The 18,642-nt window shown below is 43.2% G+C and overlaps 1 protein-coding gene across 5 annotated transcripts in view; it reads right to left on the minus strand.

The window, feature by feature from the left end:
* nrap (nebulin-related anchoring protein) overlaps positions 1-18,642 on the minus strand; it is a 114,853-nt gene that overhangs the window by 62,632 nt on the left and 33,579 nt on the right. For 4 of the 5 annotated variants that reach the window (XM_029764175.1, XM_029764176.1, XM_029764173.1 and 1 more), the window contains 3 exons: positions 16,943-17,041; positions 15,085-15,192; positions 14,829-14,930 (listed from right to left, as the gene is read on the minus strand). In XM_029764175.1, coding sequence (XP_029620035.1) covers positions 14,829-14,930; positions 15,085-15,192; positions 16,943-17,041 — 309 coding nt within the window. The remainder of the gene's footprint in view (positions 1-14,828; positions 14,931-15,084; positions 15,193-16,942; positions 17,042-18,642) is intronic. The other variant, XM_029764174.1, reaches the window with a different exon arrangement.

Here is an 18,642-nt window from a genome sequence, read left to right on the forward strand (position 1 = left end):
TGTTTACAGACATATTCAATCTCTCCCTATCCCAGTCTGTTGTCCCCACATGCTTCAAGATATCCACCATTGTTCCTGTACTCAAGAAAGCAAAGGTAATTGAACTAAATTACTATCGCCCCATAGCACTCACTTCTGTCATCATGAAGTGCTTTGAGAGACTAATCAAGGATCATATCACCTCTACCTTACACCCTAGACCCACTTCAATTTGCTTACCGCCCCAACAGATCCACAGACGATGCAGTCGCCATCGCACTGCACACTGCCCTATCCAATCTGGACAAGAGGAAAACCTGTGTAAGTTATTCCTCTTGACTATAGCTGAGCATTCAACACCATAGTACCCTCCAAGCTCATCATTAACCTTTTTAGGATAGGCGGCAGCATTCGGATGTTTGGATGAAAAGCGTGCCCAAAGTAAACTGCCTGCTACTCAGGCCCAGAAGCTAGGATATGCATATAATTGGTAGATTTGGATAGAGACCACTCTAACGTTTCTAAAACTGTTAGAATTATGTCTGTGAGTATAACAGAATTTATTTGGCAGGCGAAACCCCGAGGACAAACCATCCATGATTTTTTGTTGTTGTTGTTGAGGTGGCAGTGTTTTCAATGAGGTTTCTATGTGGATCTAGATTTCTAAGGCACTTGCTTGCAGTTCCTATCGCTTCCACTGGATGTCAACAGTCTTTAGAAATTGGTTGATGTTTTTCTTTTGAGTAATGAAGAAGTAAGGCTGTTCAGAACGAGGGTCGAGTCTAGTGTACTGTTGTGGTTGGCGAAAACGACCTGAAAGCTCGCTCCACTTTGTTTTCATCCTGTATTGAACACAGTTTATCCCGTCTTAAATTATATCGATTATTTACATTAAAAAATACCTAAAGTTGTATTAGGAAAGTTGTTTGAAATGTTTGGCTCAAAATTACAGGTAACTTATTAGATATTCTGTAGTCATGTTGCGCGAGTTGGAACCGGTGTTTTTCTGAATAAAACGCGCCAAATAAATGTACATTTTGGAGATATAACAACGGAATTTATCAAACAAAAGGACCATTTATGATGTTTATGGGACATATTGGAGTGCCAACAGAAGAAGATCTTCAAAGGTAAGGCATGAATTATATCGTTATTATTGAGTTTTGTGTCGCACCTGGCGGGTTGAATTATGATTGTCATGTGTTTGTTTGATGGGGTGCTGTCCTTGAAATCTGACATGCTGGCTAGATTAACAAGAAGTTACGCTTTAATTTGGTGTATTGCACTTGTGAATGTATGAAAGTTAAAAAAAAAATATATTCTTTTTTTTTTTTTTTCGCGCTCTATCCCAAACAGGTTTAAGCTCGAGGCCCTGGGTCTGAACCCCGCCCTGTGCAACTGGATCCTGGACTTCCTGACGGGCCGCCCCAGGTGGTGAAGGTAGGAAACAACACCCTCAACACTGGGGCTCCAAAAGGATGCATGCTCAGCCCCCTCCTGTACTCCCTGTTCACCCATGACTGCATGGCCATGCACGCCTCCAACTCAATCTTCAAGTTTGCAGACGACACAACAGTGGCGCAGTGGTCTAAGGCACTGCATCTCAGTGCTAGAGGCATCAGTACAGACACCCTGGTTTGAATCCAAGCTGTAAAACAACCGGCCGTGATTGGGAGTCTCATAGGGCGGTGCACAATTGGCCCAGTGTCATCCAGGTATGGCTGGTGTAGGCCGTCATTGTAAATAAATTTGTTCATAACTAATTTGCCTATTTAAATAAAGGTTAAATAAGTATTTTTTATAACAATTACCAACAATGACGAGCCTACATGGAGAAGGTGAGGGCACTGGGAGTGTGGTGCCCGTAAAATAACCTCTCACCCAACATCAACAAAACAAAGGAGCTGATCATGAACTTCAGGAAACAGTAGAGGGAGCACCCCCCTATCCACATCGACGGGACCGCACTGAAGAAGGTGGAAAGTTCCTCAGTATACACATCAATGACAAACTGAACTGGTCCACCCACACAGATAGTGTGGTGAAGAAGGCGCAACAGCCATTGTGATTGGCTCAGTGTTCTTTCATTCATGGGGACACTGCGCCACCACAGAATCTACAGGGAGACCTATGCAGTTCAAGCCCCCTTTGGTGCTGGCGTAGATTTACATTAGAAGTTTCCACCCAAGAAGGCTCAAGTTCATTGACAGATAATATGACAACAAATCACTTTATATCTAGTGTAGCGTTGATTGGACTGATCATGTCAACAACATACTTTCAGAATCTTAGCTAGCAAGCTAGACAAGTATTCATCATCATGAATCACGTTGACAATCGACTGGCAAATCCTTTTCAATCATTGTCATATGATAGATGATGAAATGATAGATAAAACGTATCGGTGCTCATCAGCCATTGGACATAAACATTACATAACAAGTCGGAAATCGCATATTCAGCAATGTGTGGTTTGGAAGGAATCAGTTGCAAGAGTTGCAAAGCAATCACTATTTTGCTTCCCCTGCCTGCTACTCGGTGGAGAGGGTGTGTGGTCCAAGTCTGGGTTTAAGGATTTAAAACATCTGTCTGAAAGGGTCTCTTTTTCAAGTTTAAAAGGATAAACATTCAAACGCAACACAATGGGCCAGAAAAGGCAGAGCACATTGGCCATGCAGTCAATCCAGCATGACTTCTACTGTGTTCAAAACAATTGGAAACTCGGAACTGGGACATCTCAGACTTAAGTGCGTTCAAGACAACTGGGAACTCAAAAAACAAACAAGCTCCAACTGGGAATTCCAAGTCGGGAACTCTGGCCTCTTTCTAGAGCTCCAACCTGAAGATCACTGATGTCATGATTCAACCTTGTTTTTTTCTGAGTTCCCAGTTGTCTTTAAGGCACCATAAATCCAGAGAATGCCAGACTTTGATGATGAAGTTTGATGTGAGCACAGCACAACAACGGTCAGTCCAAAAATGCATTTTATGCTACTGCATACAGAGCATTCGGAAATTATTCAGACACCTTCACTTTTTCCATATTTTGTTATGTTACGGCCTTATTCTAAAATTGATTAAATTCTATATTTTTTCTAATCAATCTACACACAATACCCCATAATGACAAAGCGAAAACAGGTTTTTAGACATTTTTGCAAATGTATTAAAAATAAAAAACATATACCTTATTTACGTAAGTATTCAGACCCTTTGCTATGAGACTAAAAATTGAGCTCAGGTGCATTCTGTTTCCATTGATCATCCTTGATGTTTCTACAACTTGATTGGAGTCCACCTGTGGTAAATTAAATTGATTGTACATGATCTTGAAAGGCACACACCTGTCTATATAGTGCATGTCAGAGCAAAAACCAAGCCATGAGGTGAAATGGATTGTCCGTAGAGCTCCGAGACAGGACTGTGTCAAGGCACATATCTGGGGAAGGGTACCCATAAATATCTGCTGCATTCAAGATCCCCAAGAACACAGTGGCCTCCAACATTCTTAAATTAAGTTTGGAACCACCAAGACTCTTCCTAGAGCTGGCCACCCGGCCAAACTGAGCAATCGGGGGAGAAGGGCCTTGGTCAGGGAGGTGACCAAGAACCCCATGGTCACTCAGAGAGCTCCAAAGTTCCTCTGTGGAGATGGGAGAACCTTCCAGGACAAGCATCTCTGCAGCACTCCACCAATCAGGCCTTTATGGTAGAGTGGCCAGACAGAAGCCACTCCTCAGTAAAAGGCACATGACAGCCCGCTTGGAATTTGCCAAAAGGCACCTAAAGGACTCTCAGACCATGAGAAACAAGATTCTCTGGTCTGATTAAACCAAGATTGAACTCTTTGGCCTAAATGCCAAGCGTCTGGAGGAAAACAGGTATTTCTCATCATCTGGCCAATACCATCCCTACGGTGAAGCATGGTGGTGGCAGCATCATGCTATGGGGATGTTTTTCAGGGGCAGGGATTGGGAGACTAGTCAGGATTGAGGGAAGGATGAACAGAGCAAAGTACAGTGAGATCCTTGATGACAACCTGCTCCAGAGCAATTAGGACCTCAGACTGGGGCGAAGGTTCACCTTCCAACAGGACAATGACCCTAAGCATACAGCCAAGACAATGCAGGAGTAGCTTCGGGACAAGTCTCTGAATGTCCTTGAGTGGCCCAGCCAGAGCCCGGACTTTAACCCGATCAAACATCTCTGGAGAGACCTGAAAATAGCTGTGCAGCTACCGTTTTACGGGTTCCTAACCAACTGTGCTTTTTGTTCGTTTTTTTATATTATTATATTATTATATATTATTATTATTATTATATTGTACATAATGTTGCTGCTACCGTCTCTTATGACCGAAAATAACTTCTGGACATCGATTACTCACCTCGACTGGACAAATAATTTTTATTTCACGAGTCCGACGTGAAGGAAATACTGCTTTCTCGAGAACGGGAGTGAAGAAAAGACGGCGGAGGTCTAGCTGCCTTCTGAGAATTCGTAGGCAAGTGAGTAAACCTCCATTACCATCCGTTAAATTGGCCAACGTGCATTCATTGGAAAAACAAATGGATGATATACGAGCAAGACTATCCTACCAACGGGACATTCAAAACTGTAATATCTTATGTTTCACCTAGTCGTGGCTGAATGACGACACGGATAATATAGAGCTTGCGGGATTTTCCATGCATCAGCAGAACAGAGAAGCTACTTCTGGTAAGACGAGGGGCATGGGTGTGTGTCTATTTGTCAATAACAGATGGTGCGCAATGTCTAATATTAAAGAAGTCTTGAGGTATTGCGCGCCTGAGGTAGAATATCTCATGATAAGCTGTAGACCACACTATCTACCAAGAGAGTTCTCATCTATATTATTCGTAGCTGTCTATTTACCACTGCAAACCGATGCTGTCACTAAGACCACACTCAACGAGCTGTATAAGGCCACAAGCAAACAAGAAAATGCTCATCCAGAAGCGGCGCTCCTAGTGGCCGGGAACATTAATGCAAGCAAACTTAAATCCATTTTACCTCATTTCTACAAGCATGTCACATGTGCATCCCTCTCCCTCCATTTGGCAAATCTGACCATAATTCTATCCTCCTGATTCCTGCTTACAAGCAAAAACTAAAGCAGGAAGTAACAGTGACTCTCTCAATACGGAAGTGGTCAGATGAAGCGGGTGCTACGATACAGGACTGTTTTGCTGGCACAGACTGAAATATGTTCCGGGATTCATTCAAAGGCATTGAGGAGTATAACACCTCTGTCATCGGCTTCATCAAAAAGTGGATTGACGACATCGTCCCCACAGTGACTATAAGTACAAATCCCAACCAGAAGCCATGGAATACAGGCAACATCCGCATCAAACTAAAGGCTAGAGCTGCTGCTTTCAAGGAGCGGGACACTAATCCGGATGCTTATAAAAAATCCTGCAATGCCCTCAGACGAACCATCAAACAGGCAAAGTGTATATACAGGATTAAGATGGAATCCTACTACACTGGCTCTGACGCTCGTCGGATGCGGCAGGGCTTGAAAACTATTACGGACTACAAATGGAAACCCAGCTGCGAGCTGCACAGTGACGCGAGCCTACCAGATGAGCTAAATGCCTTTTATGCTCGCTTCAAGGCAAGCAACACTGAAGCATGCATGAGAGCACCAGCTGTTCTGGATGACTGTGTGATAACGTTCTCTGTAGCCGATGTGAGCAAGACCTTTAAACAGGCCAACATTCAAAGCTGCAGAGCCAGACGAATTACCAGGAAGTGGACTCAAAGCATGCATGGACCAACTGGCAAGGGTCTTCACTGACATTCTCAACCTCTCCCTGACCGAGTCTATGATACATGTTTCAAGGAAGCGTAGGTATCCTGCCTAAATAATTACCGCCCCGTAGCACTCACATTGGTAGCCATGAAGTGCTTTGAAAGGCTGGTCATTTCTCACATCAACAGCATCATCCCACTCCAATTCGCATACCACCCAACAGAACCACAGATGATGGAGTCTCAATTGCACTCCACACTGCCCTTTCCCACCTGAACAAATGGAACACCTATGTGAGAATGCTGTTTATTGACTACAGCTCAGCGTTCAACACTATAGTGCCCACAAAGCTCATCATGAACCTAAGGACCCTGGGACTAAACACCTCCCTCTACAACTGGATCCTGGACTTCCTGACGGGCCGCCCCCAGGTGGTAAGGGTAGGCAACAACATGTCTGCCACGCTGATCCTCAACATTGGGGCCCTTCAGGGGTGCATGCTTAGTCCCCTCCTGTACTCCCTGTTCACCCACGACTGCGTGGCCATACACGACTCCAACACCATCATTAAGTTTGCTGACGACACAACAGTGGTAGGCCTGATTACCGACAACGATGAGACAGCCTATAGGGAGGAGGTCAGAGACCTGGCAGTGTAGTGCCAGGACAACAACCTCCCCTCAATGTGAGCAAGACAAAGGAGCCGATCGTGGACTTCAGGAAAAGGCGGGCCGAACAGGCCCCCATTAACATCAACGGGGCTGTAGTGGAGCAGGTCGAGCATTTCAAGATCCTTTGTGTCCACATCACCAACGTACTATCATGGTCCAAACACACCAAGACAGTCATGAAGATGGCACAACAACACCTTTTCCCCCTCAGGAGACTTGATTTGGCATGTGTCCCAGATACTCAAATATGTCTAGAGCTGCACCATCGAGAGCATCCTGACTGGTTGCATCACCGCCTGGTATGGCACCTGCTCGGCATCTGACTGTAAGGCGCAACAGAGGGTAGTGCTTACGGCCCAGTACATCACTGGGGCCAAGCGTCCTGCCATCCAGGACCTTTAAACTAGGCGGTGTCAGAGGAAAACCCAAAATATTGTCAAAGACCCCAGTCATCCAAGTCATAGACTTTTCTCTTTGCTACCCACAAGGCTCCTTAAAACCTGTTGAGGCCAGGGGGCAGGATCTTATCCCGGTATTGGGATTCATTGTCATGTGACCATGGCGGGGAATTCAAAACGGCAAGAGTCTAATCATTTCAAATACTCAAATAATCAACTATTTTCCTCCATTTGAAAGATACATCTCCTAAATCTAACCACGTTGTCCGATTTTCAAAGAGGCTTTACGGAGAATGCATAAAGTTAGGTTATGTTAGGAGAGTACATTGACAATAGCTGTGTGTAATGTTTAGCCAATTCAAAGAAGGGCATCAACACAGACAGAAAACCAGCCAGAATTATGCACTTACCTTTGACAATCTGCATCAGATGACACTCATAGGACATTATGTTATACAATACATGCATTTTTAGTTCCATCAAGTTCATATTTATATCCAAAAACAGCATTTACAGTCGCAGTGAAATTCAGAATTTTTTTCGTCTCGAATGCTCCCAGTGAATCCAGCGTTACAAATCACGGAATTACTATGCGAAAACATTGGTAAATTATAATATTGTCATTCAAAGAATAATATATTATCATCTCGTAATTGCTACCGAATGGCCAACTCTCAAAATAACTTTACTGGGAAATCACATTTTGCAATAAACGGGGTACTATGCTAATAACAATAGGCTAAGCTATACAGGTTAGCAGCATCTAATATCATAATAACATTGTAAATATCCCCTTACCTTTGATTATCTCCATCAGAAGGCACTGCCAGGCATCCCAGGTCCAGAACAAATGTGGTTTCTTTTGACAAAGTTCATAATTTATGTCCAAATAACACCAAGTAGTTTAGCATTCAGTAGGCTCCCACAAAACGTGGTGGTGGGGGTGTAAAATCACGCCGAAAAGCTAAAAAAACCTAGTAAATAATCTATTTACGTTCGTTCAAACATGTCAAACGTTGTTTAGCATCAATCTTTTGGTCCATTTTTAACGTGAAACATCAGTAAACATCAGTAATATTTTCACACAACCTATCCTGTGTCTAGAAAAACGATTATGACAAATGCACTCTTCTCAGATTTATGCGCAGGCGTGAAAAAATGAAGTGACGACATGTCAACTTCCCTGCATTCTAATTTGCTCTCTGTTAATCATAGACGCTTCAAACAACTTTATAAAGATCGTTGACATCTAGTGGAAGCCGTAGGAGTTGCGAAATGAATCCTTTCTCACTGTGGTATCTATAAAACAATGACACTAAATAGTACAGTCACAAAATTCACATTTTTTTAAATCTATTTTTCACAGGTTTTTGCCTGCAATATGAGTTTTGTTATACTAACAGACACCATTCAAACTGTTTTAGAAAATTCAAAGTGTTTTCTATCCGAATGTGTTAATAATATGCATATCCTAGCTTCTGAGTTGGTGTAGGAGGCAGTTAAAAATGGGCACATATTTTTTTCAAAATTTCTCAATACTGCCCAAAGATTGGAAAGCTGCCGCGATCATCCCCCTCTTCAAAGGGGGTGACACTCTAGACCCAAACTGCTACAGACCTATATCTATCCTACCCTGTCTTTCTAAGGTCTTCGAAGCCAAGTTAACAAACAGATTAGCGATCTTTTCGAATCCCACCGTACCTTCTCCGCTATGCAATCTGGTTTCAGAGTTGGTCATGGGTGTACCTCAGTCACACTCAAGGTCCTAAATGACATAACCGCCATCAATAAGAGACATTACTGTGCAGTCATATTCATCGACCTGGCCAAGGCTTTCGACCCTGTCAATCACCACATTCTTATTGGCAGACTCGACAGCCTTGGTTTCTCAAATGATTGCCTCGCCTGGTTTACCAACTACTTCTCTGATAGAGTTCAGAGTGTCAAATCGGAGGGCCTGTTGTCCGGACCTCTGGCAGTCTCTATGGGGGTGCCACAGGGTTAAATTCTCGGGCCGACTCTCTTCTCTGTATACATCAATGATGTCGCTCTTGCTGCTGGTGATTCTCTGATCCACCTCTACGCAGACGACACCATTCTGTATACTTCTGGCACCTCTTTGGACACTGTGTTAACTAACCTCCAGACGAGCTTCAATGCCATACAACTCTCCTTCCGTGGCCTCCAACTGCTCTTAAATGCAAGTAAAACTAAATGCATGCTATTCAATCGATCACTGCCCGCACCTGCCCGCCCGTCCAGCATCACTACTCTGGACGTCTCTGACGTAGAATACGTGGACAACTACAAAAAACCTAGGTGTCTGGTTAGACTGTAAACTCTCCTTCCAGACTCACATTAAGCATCTCCAATCCAAAATTAAATCTAGAATTGGCTTCCTATTTCTCAACAAAGCCTCCTTCACTCATGCTGCCAAACATTCCCTCGTAAAACTGACCATCCTACCAATCCACGACTTCGGCGATGTCATCTATAAAATAGCCTCCAACACTCTACTCAACAAATTGGATGCAGTCTATTACAGTGCCATCCGTTTTGTCACCAAAGCCCCATACACTACCCACCACTGCGACCTGTACGCTCTCGTTGGTTGGCCCTCGCTTCATACTCGTCGCCAAACCCACTGGCTACAGGTTATCTACAAGTCTCTGCTAGGTAAAGACCCAGCTTATCTCAGCTCACTGGTCACCATAGTAGCACCCATTCGTAGCACGTGCTCCAGCAGGTATATCTCACTGGTCACCCCCAAAGCCAATTCCTCCTTTGGTCGCCTTTCCTTCCAGTTCTCTGCTGCCAATGACTGGAACGAACTGCAAAAATCACTGAAGCTGGAGACGCATATCTCCCTCACTAGCTTTAAGGACCAGCTGTCAGAGCAGCTCACAGATTGCTGCACCTGTACATAGCCCATCTGTAAACAGCCAATCTATCTACCTACCTCATCTCCATACTGTATTTATTTATTTATCTATCTTTCTCCTTTGCACCCCAGTATCTCTACTTGCACATCTACTATTCCAGTGTTTAATTGCTATATTGTAATTACTTCGCCACCATGGCCTATTTATTGCCTTAACTCCCTTATCTTACCTCATTTGCACTCACTGTATATAGACTTTTTGTTTTCTTTTGTTCTACTGTATTACTGACTGTATGTTTTGTTTATTCCATGTGTAACTCTGTGTTGTTGTATGTGTCGAATTGCTATGCTTTATCTTGTTCAGGTCGCAGTTGCAAATGAGAACTTGTTCTCAACTAACCTACCTGGTTAAATAAAGGTGAAATAAAAAATAAAATGTACAAACTACCTCGACTAACCTGTACCCCCGCACATTGACTCAGTACCGGAACACCCTGTATATACAGTTGAAGTCGGAAGTTTACATACACTTAGGTTGGAGACATTAAAACTTGTTTTTCAACCACTCCACAAATTTCTTGTTAACAACCTAGAGTTTTGGCAAGTAGGTTAGGACATCTACTTTGTGCATGACACAAGTCATTTTTCCAACAATTGTTTACAGACAGATTATTTCACTTATAATTCACTGTATCACAATTCCAGTGGGTCAGAAGTTTACATACACTAAGTTGACTATGCCTTTAAACAGCTTGGAAAATTCCAGAAAATGATGTCATGGCTTTAGAAGCTTCTGATAAGCTAATTGACATCAGTTGAGTCAATTGACGGTGTACCTGTGGATGTATTTCAAGGCCTACCTTCAAACTCATTGCCTCTTTGCTTGACATCATGGGAAAATCAAAAGAAATCAGCCAAGACCTCAAAAACAAATGTAGACCTCCACAAGTCTGGTTCATCCTTGGGAGAAATTTCCAAATGCCTGAAGGTACCACGTTCATCTGTACAAACAATATTACGCAAGTATAATCAACATGGGACCACGCAGCCGTCATACCGCTCAGGAGGGAGACGCGTTCTGTCTCCTAGAGATGAACGTACTTTGGTGCGAAAAGTGCAAATCAATCCAGAACAACAACAATGGACCTTGTGAAGATGCTGGAGGAAACAGGTACAAAAGGAGGAAACAGGTACAAAAGTATCTATATCCACAGTAAAACGAATCCAGGATCCAGTTGCAGAGGGAGGTGTTTAGTCCCAGGGTCCTTAGCTTATTGATGAGCTTTGAGGGCACTATGGTGTTGAACGCTGAGCTGTAGTCAATGAATAGCATTCTTACATAGGTGTTCCTTTTGTCCAGGTGTGAAAGGACAGTGTGGAGTGCAATAGAGATTGCATCATCTGTGGATCTGTTGGTGCGGTATACAAATTGAAGTGGGTCTAGGGTTTCTGGGATAATGGTGTTGATGTGAGCCATGATCAGCCTTTCAAAGCATTTCATGGCTACAGACGTGAGTGCTACGGGTCGGTAGTCATTTAGGCAGGTTACCTTAGTGTTCTTGGGCACAGGGACTATGGAGGTCTGCTTGAAACATGTTGGTATTACAGACTCGGACAGGGAGAGGTTGAAAATATCAGTGAAGACACTTGCCAGTTGGTCAGCGCATGCTCACAGTACACGTCCTGGTAATCCGTACGGCCCTGTGGCCTTGTGAATGTTGACCTGTTTAAAGGTCTTACTCACGTCAGCTGCAGAGAGTGTGATCACACAGTCGTCTGGAACAGCTGACGCTCTCATGCATGTTTCAGTGTTACTTGCCTCGAAGCGAGCATAGAAGTCATTTAGCTCATCTGGTGGGCTCGTGTCACTGGGCAGCTCTCGGCTGTACTTCCCTTTGTAGTCTAAAGGTTGTTCATTTACATTTACATTTAAGTCATTTAGCAGACGCTCTTATCCAGAGCGACTTACAAATTGGTGCATTCACCTTATGATATCCAGTGGAACAACCACTTTACAATAGTGCATCTAAATCTTTTAACTTCTTGGGGCTATGTGGGACGTTAGTGTGCCACCCGTGGCGCACCCTATCAACAGCAGGTGCATTTCAAGAGCGGCAAATTTGAAACCAAATAAATGTCAAAATTCAAATTTCTCAAACATACAACTAACTTACACCCTTTGAAAGATAAACATCTCCTTAATCTAACCACGTTGTCCAATTTCAAAAAGGTTTTACGGGGAAAGCATAAAGTTAGGTTGTTAGGAGAGTACATTGACAATAGCTGTGTGTAATGTATTGTCGATTCAAAGACAGGCGTCACCAAAACCATAAAATCAGCTAAAATTATGCACTAACCTTTTACAATCTCCATCAGATGACACTCCTAGGACATTATGTTAGACAATGCATGCATTTTTAGTTCTATCAAGTTCATATTTATATCTAAAAACAGCGTTTTACTATGGCGTTGATGTTCAGGAAATCGTTTCCCTCCAATACCGGCAGTCAAGTCATGACAACAAAATAATTAATTAATATTAGAAAACATTGGTAAAATATTATATTGTCATTCAAAGAATTATAGATTTACATCTCTTGAACGCAATCGACTTGCCAGATTTAAAATTAACCTTACTGGGAAATCACACTTTGCAATAATCTGAGCACTGCGCCCAGAAAAATACGCATTGCGATACAGACTAACCGCCATGTTGGAGAGATCTAAAATCGAAAATACTATGTAAATAATCCATTACCTTTGATTCTCTTCATCAGATGTCACTTCCAAAGAATCCCAGGTCCATAACGAATGTAGTTTTGTTCAAAAAAGCTCATCATTTATGTCCAAAAAGCTCCGTGTTGTTAGCACATGATCTAAGCCAGCCGGACTTCACTTCACTTCACGAACGGAAAAAATATATTTACGTTCGTTCAAACATGTCAAACGTTGTATAGCTTAAATCATTAGTGCCTTTTTTAACCAGAACATGAATAAAATTCAAGGCGGACGAATGCGTTCTCTTTTAAAACGTTTCGGAACGAGAGTACCCACCATCAACTCGCACGCCAGGGGTCTAATCGGCCATCACCGTTCCAAGTCTCTTATTCGGTCAGATCTCACAGTATAAGACTCAAAACACTTTGTAAAGGCTGGTGACATCTAGTGGAAGCCATAGGAAGTGCCAAAACATTCCTCAGCCCCTTTGTTTTTCAATGGCATAGGCTTAAAGTCAATTCAACACATCAGGTATCCACTTCCTGTCAGAATCTGTCTCAGGGTTTTGCCTGCCAAATGAGTTCTGTTATACTCACAGACACCATTCAAACAGTTTTAGAAACTTTAGGGTGTTTTCTATCCATATATAATAAGTATATGCATATTCTAGTCACTGGGTAGGATTAGTAACCAGATTAAATCGGGTACATTTTTTTATCCAGCCGTGAAAATACTGCCCCCTATACCCTAACAGGTTAAAGAGGTGGGGTTTCAGGTGTCTCAGGAAGGTGGTGATTGACTCCGCTGTCCTGGCGTCGTGAGGGAGCTTGTTCCACCATTGGGGTGCCAGAGCAGCGAACAGTTTCTACTGGGCTGAGCGGGAACTGTGCTTCCTCAGAGGTAGGGAGGCGAGCAGGCCAGAGGTGGATGAACGCAGTGCCCTTGTTTGGGTGTAGGGCCTGATCAGAGCCTGAAGGTACGGAGGTGCCGTTCCCCTCACAGCTCCGTAGGCAAGCACCATGGTCTTGTAGCGGATGCGAGCTTCAACTGGAAGCCAGTGGAGAGAGCGGAGGAGCGGGGTGACGTGAGAGAACTTGGGAAGGTTGAACACCAGACGGGCTGCAGCGTTCTGGATGAGTTGTAGGGGTTTAATGGCACAGGCAGGGAGCCCAGCCAACAGCGAGTTGCAGTAATCCAGACGGGAGATGACAAGTGCCTGGATTAGGACCTGCGCCGCTTCCTGTGTGAGGCAGGGTCGTACTCATCGGAGGGATATTTTATAAGCTTCCGGGTTAGAGTCCGGCTCCTTGAAAGCGGCAGCTCTACCCATTAACTCAGTTCGGTTGTTGCTTGTAATCCATGGCTTCTGGTTGGGGTATGTGTGTACAGTCACTGTGGGGATGACGTCCTCGATGCACTTATTGATTGGGTCGGCAGGTAGCCTAGTGGTTAGAACATTGGGCCAGTAACTGAAAGGTTGCTAGATCGAATCACCGAGATGACAAGGTAAAAATCTGTTGTTCTGCCCCTGAACAATGCAGTTAACCCACTGTTCCTATGCTGTCATGAACGTTTTCCTGTTTGCTTATGGCGGTATACAGCTCATTGAGTGAGGTTTTCGTGCCAGCATCAGTTTGTGGTGGTATGTAGACAGCTACGAAAAATACAGATAAACTCTCTAGGTAGATAGTGTGGTCTACAGCTTATCATGAGATACTCTACCTCAGGCGAGCAAAGTCTCGAGACTTCCTTTGATATCCTGCACCAGCTGTTGTTTACAAATATGCATAGGGCCCTGCCCCGTGCCTTACCAGAGGCTGCTGTTCTATACTGCCGATAGTGTGTAACCCGCCAGCTGTATGTTCTTAATGTCGTCGTTCAGCCACGACTCGGTGAAACATAAGATATTACAGTTTCTAATGTCCCGTTGATAGGATATATGTGCTTTCAGTTCGTCCCATTTATTTTCCAGCAATTGAACATTAGCTAGCAGGATGGAAGGCAAACGCAAATTAGCCACTCGTCGCCTGATCCTCACAAGGCACCCAAAATCTTTGTTTCCTTCTCCAGGAAATGACGGGGATCTGGGCCTGGTCGGGTGTCTGTAGTATACCCCTCCCATCCGACTCATTGAAGAAAAACTCTTTGTCTAATCTGAGGTGAGTAATCTCAGTTCTGATGTCCAGAAGCTCTTTTCGGTCATAAGAGACTAGCAGCAACATTATGTACAAAACAAGCCTGTATCCCTTTCATTGCTGCTTGCAGCTATATTTATTATTATCATATGAAACATTTGATCTCAAATCCAAACTGCTGGAGTATAGGTTCAAATGAAAAATGTTAGCTTCACTGTCCAAATACTTATGGTGCAACAGCATGTTTATTGTGTTTCATATTCTTACCTCACTGGTCATCTTGGATGCCTGAAGAGAGTGCAGGGTCTTAGAGTCGCTGACATTGCTTGTCTTATCTTTATTTTTCATGAAGGACTCTTTGTACTTAATCTGTAACACACGGCCACCATCCAAATCACATCAGCCAGTCACATATAATCAGATGACCAATCCCTCCCTCATTCTTATCCACTAATATCTCCTTCTCAATACATAAGAAATGATTGTTCTGTGTGAGTACCAGCAACAGGAAGGGAATGCTTACATCGCTGGCCAGGTCCCGAGATGCTTTGGCAGCCTTGACGGTCAGCGCGTCCAGGCCAATGTCACATGTTTTGGACTTGGTCTTCTCCCAGTCCTCCTTGTATTTGATCTGGAATCATTTATATAAATAAAAACTACAGCACCCCTTATTCATATGGTATGTGTATAACCCTTTCGGAATACAGTGCATTCTGAACATATTCAGACCCCTTGACCTTTTCCACATTTTATTACGTTATAGCCTTATTCTAAAATGTATTAAATTGTTTTCCCCCCCTTATCAATCTACACACAATAACCCTATAATGACAAAGCAAAAACGGTTAATTTTTTATTTTTACAAATTAATAAAAATATCTACTGAAATATCACATTTTACATAAGTATTCAAACCCTTTACCAAGTAGTTTGTTGAAACAACTTTGGCAGTGATTAAAGCCTCGAGTCTTCTTGGGTATGACGCTACAAGCTTGGCACACCTGTATTTGGAGAGGTTCTCCAATTCTTCTCTGTAGATCCTCTCAAGCTCTGTCACGTTGGATGGGGAGCGTCGCTGCACAGCAATTTTCAGGTCCCTCCAGAGATGTTTGACAGGGTTCAAGTCCGGGCTCTAGCTGAGCCACTCAAGGACATTCAGAGACTTGTCCCCAAGCCACTCCTGCATTGTCTTGGCTGTGTGCTTAGGGTCATTGTCCTGTTGGAAGGTGAACCTTTGCCCCGGTCTGAGGTCCTGAGCGCTCTGAAGCAGGTTTTCATCAAGGTTCTCTCTGTACTTTTCTCCGCTCATCTTTCCCTCGATCCTGACTAGTCTCCCAGTCCCTGTCGCTGAAAAACATTCCCACAGCATGATGCTGCTACCACCATGCTTCACCGTAGGGATGGTGCCAGGTTTCCTCCAGACGTGACGCCTTCAATTCAGGTCAAAGAGTTCAATCTTGGATTCATCAGACCAGAGAATCTTGTTTCTCATGGTCAGCATCCTTTTTGGCAAACTCCAAGCGGGCTGTCATGTGCCTTTTACTGAGGAGTGGCTTCTGCCTGGCTACTCTACCATAAAGGCCTGATTGGTGGAGGGCTGCATAGATAGTTGTCCTTCTGGAAGGTTCTCCCATCTCCACAGAGGAACTCTAGAGCTCTGTCAGAGTGACCATCGGGTTCTTTGTCACCTCCCTGACCAAGGCCTTTCTCCCTTGATTGCTCATTTTGACCGGGCGGCCAGCTCTTGGAAGAGTCTTGGTGGTTCCAAACTTCTTCCATTCATGAATGATGGAGGCCACTGTGTTTTTGGAAACCTTCAATGCTGCAGAAATGTTTTGTATCGAGACAGGATTGTATCTGTTCCTTGATACAATCCTGTCTCGGCGCTCAACGGACAATTCCTTCAACCTCAAGGCTTGGTTTTTGCTCTAACAAGCACTGTCAACTGTGGGACCTTATATAAACAGTTGGACTCCAATCAAGTTGTAGAAACATCTCAAGGATGATCAATGGAAACAGGATGCACCTGAGCTCAATTCCAAGTCTCATAGCAAAGGGTCTGAATACATATGCAAATAAGGTATCTGTTTTTATTTTGAATAACTTTGCAAAAATGTCAACCTGTTTTTGCGTTGTCATTATGGGGAATTGTGTGTAGATTAACGAGAATCAAAAAATATTTAATACATTTTGGAATAAGGCTGTAAACGTAACAACATGTGGAACAAGTCAAGGGGTCTGAATACTTTCCAAATGCACTGTATATGCAAATGCCGAGCGACAGCTATGCTGTTTGTATGTACTGTATAGAGCGTAGTGTTTGGTATAGACCGTAGCGTGATAGAAAGATAGTGTACAAGTATATCTTTGGCTCTACTTACATTGCTGAGTTGTTGAGCGTTGATCCTGGCCTGGACGATTTGAGGGGTATCTGTCACCGAGCTGTACTTGACTTGGTCAATGTGTTGTCTGTAGTTAACCTACATGGGGGAATCCGAGATATCAAGTCAGGTTTCCTTGATATTATGAAAGGGGTCCCGCATAGGTTGGTTTTGGTTCCAGTACTTTTTACTATATACATTAACAATATTGGTTTGTCTGTAAAAAATTGTAACCTACAATTAGGGCTGTTATGGTGCCCATATTACCGCCACATCTGCGGTCAAGAGTCATGATGGCAGTCAAATTTTACATGACCTTTAGTCACTAAGTAGGCTTCTCCAAGCTCTGATGCTGCTGATGGTCAATAGTAGCCTACCAAACTTGCTAACTGCCTTGTACTCAGCACTCTATTGTCCCTCTAATCACTCTGACATCAATGCAAATGTTATCGAAAATCTACTCAAACACTTCATGAGAACCCATGAGCTCATGCTGGGCAACATTTCTATAGGCTATGCAATTGCGTCAGAGAACAGAGTGATGGCCTTTATTAAAAAGAAGAGGATCCCATCAGCTTTCTATGGGCTAGGCCTACTACATTTACCAACTTTCCTAGTATTAAGCACATTGCTTCTCTTTACAACAGGACTATGGCCTACCTGGCTGGCATGAAAATGAACTAACGGAAAAGTGCATAGATGATGTATTTGTTTCCCCTGCCCCTTTTTTGAGACAGGTATATGATAACGGTCCATTCTAAACCAAACAAATTTCACACATATATTATTTAGTATTTGTCAAGACAAGACCAAAACAATTATAGTCTGGTGGGTGACAATATTAGCTTTGCCTTAAAGCTCGTGTGCAGTAAGGCAAGAAACGAATGGCTCATGTAGCCTAGCCCATAGATTTAAAGTGGCAAAATAACTTATTGAAATTAAGCTCATGAATCCGCTTTACAAAGGGTGTAGAGCCTAACTGGCATACATACGCAGCACGTGAGTTTCAAGTTTGGGGAATTTTCACTTTCACCATAAAAATTCACATTTATAATAAAAGCATTACATGCATAATCGCATTTGCCGTCACTTTGGAGAATGGTGTTTTCTCGCTAATGGAACATTTGTGCTTGTAGCCTACTGCCATGCGAGCATTGCTGCGCTTACAATGTGAAGAAATAGCTTAATATTATAGGAACATTTTAAGCTAAACGTTCTGATCTGTTGCGTCAGCCTCATTGCTTAAAAAAGTTTAGTTGATGTGACTGGTTGTATTAATTTGGGATCCATCCCATCCCACAACTGTCCCAGACTATGTTTGGAATATTAATTTCTGACAGAATAGGTCGACTTTTGTACTACGGGTGATAGTAGATTGACATAGACTAGTGCTTTTGCTGTTGTTTAGGCCCACTCATCTTGTTGGCTGACCGAAAGTAAATGTGGACAGTTCTTCCAATATCTTCAATATGTTACTCGGAATTGGATAAGGACACGTGCAGTTGCGTCCCCGATGTGTCTGTCTTCACTTGTAGCCTGTGAGAAGGCCCTGATCACGTGAAGGAGAGACATTTGAGTGAGAGGTGCTTTGCAGTATGCAGCCGGGAGAAGGGAATTATAATTATTATATTCAGCCCAACAGCCACTGGCCGCAAAAGGCATTGATTTTTTAGGGGTTATTATGACCACATAAAGGGGAT

The sequence above is a fragment of the Salmo trutta genome, chromosome 10 (assembly GCF_901001165.1).
Source record: "Salmo trutta chromosome 10, fSalTru1.1, whole genome shotgun sequence".
NCBI classification, from domain to species: domain Eukaryota; kingdom Metazoa; phylum Chordata; class Actinopteri; order Salmoniformes; family Salmonidae; genus Salmo; species Salmo trutta.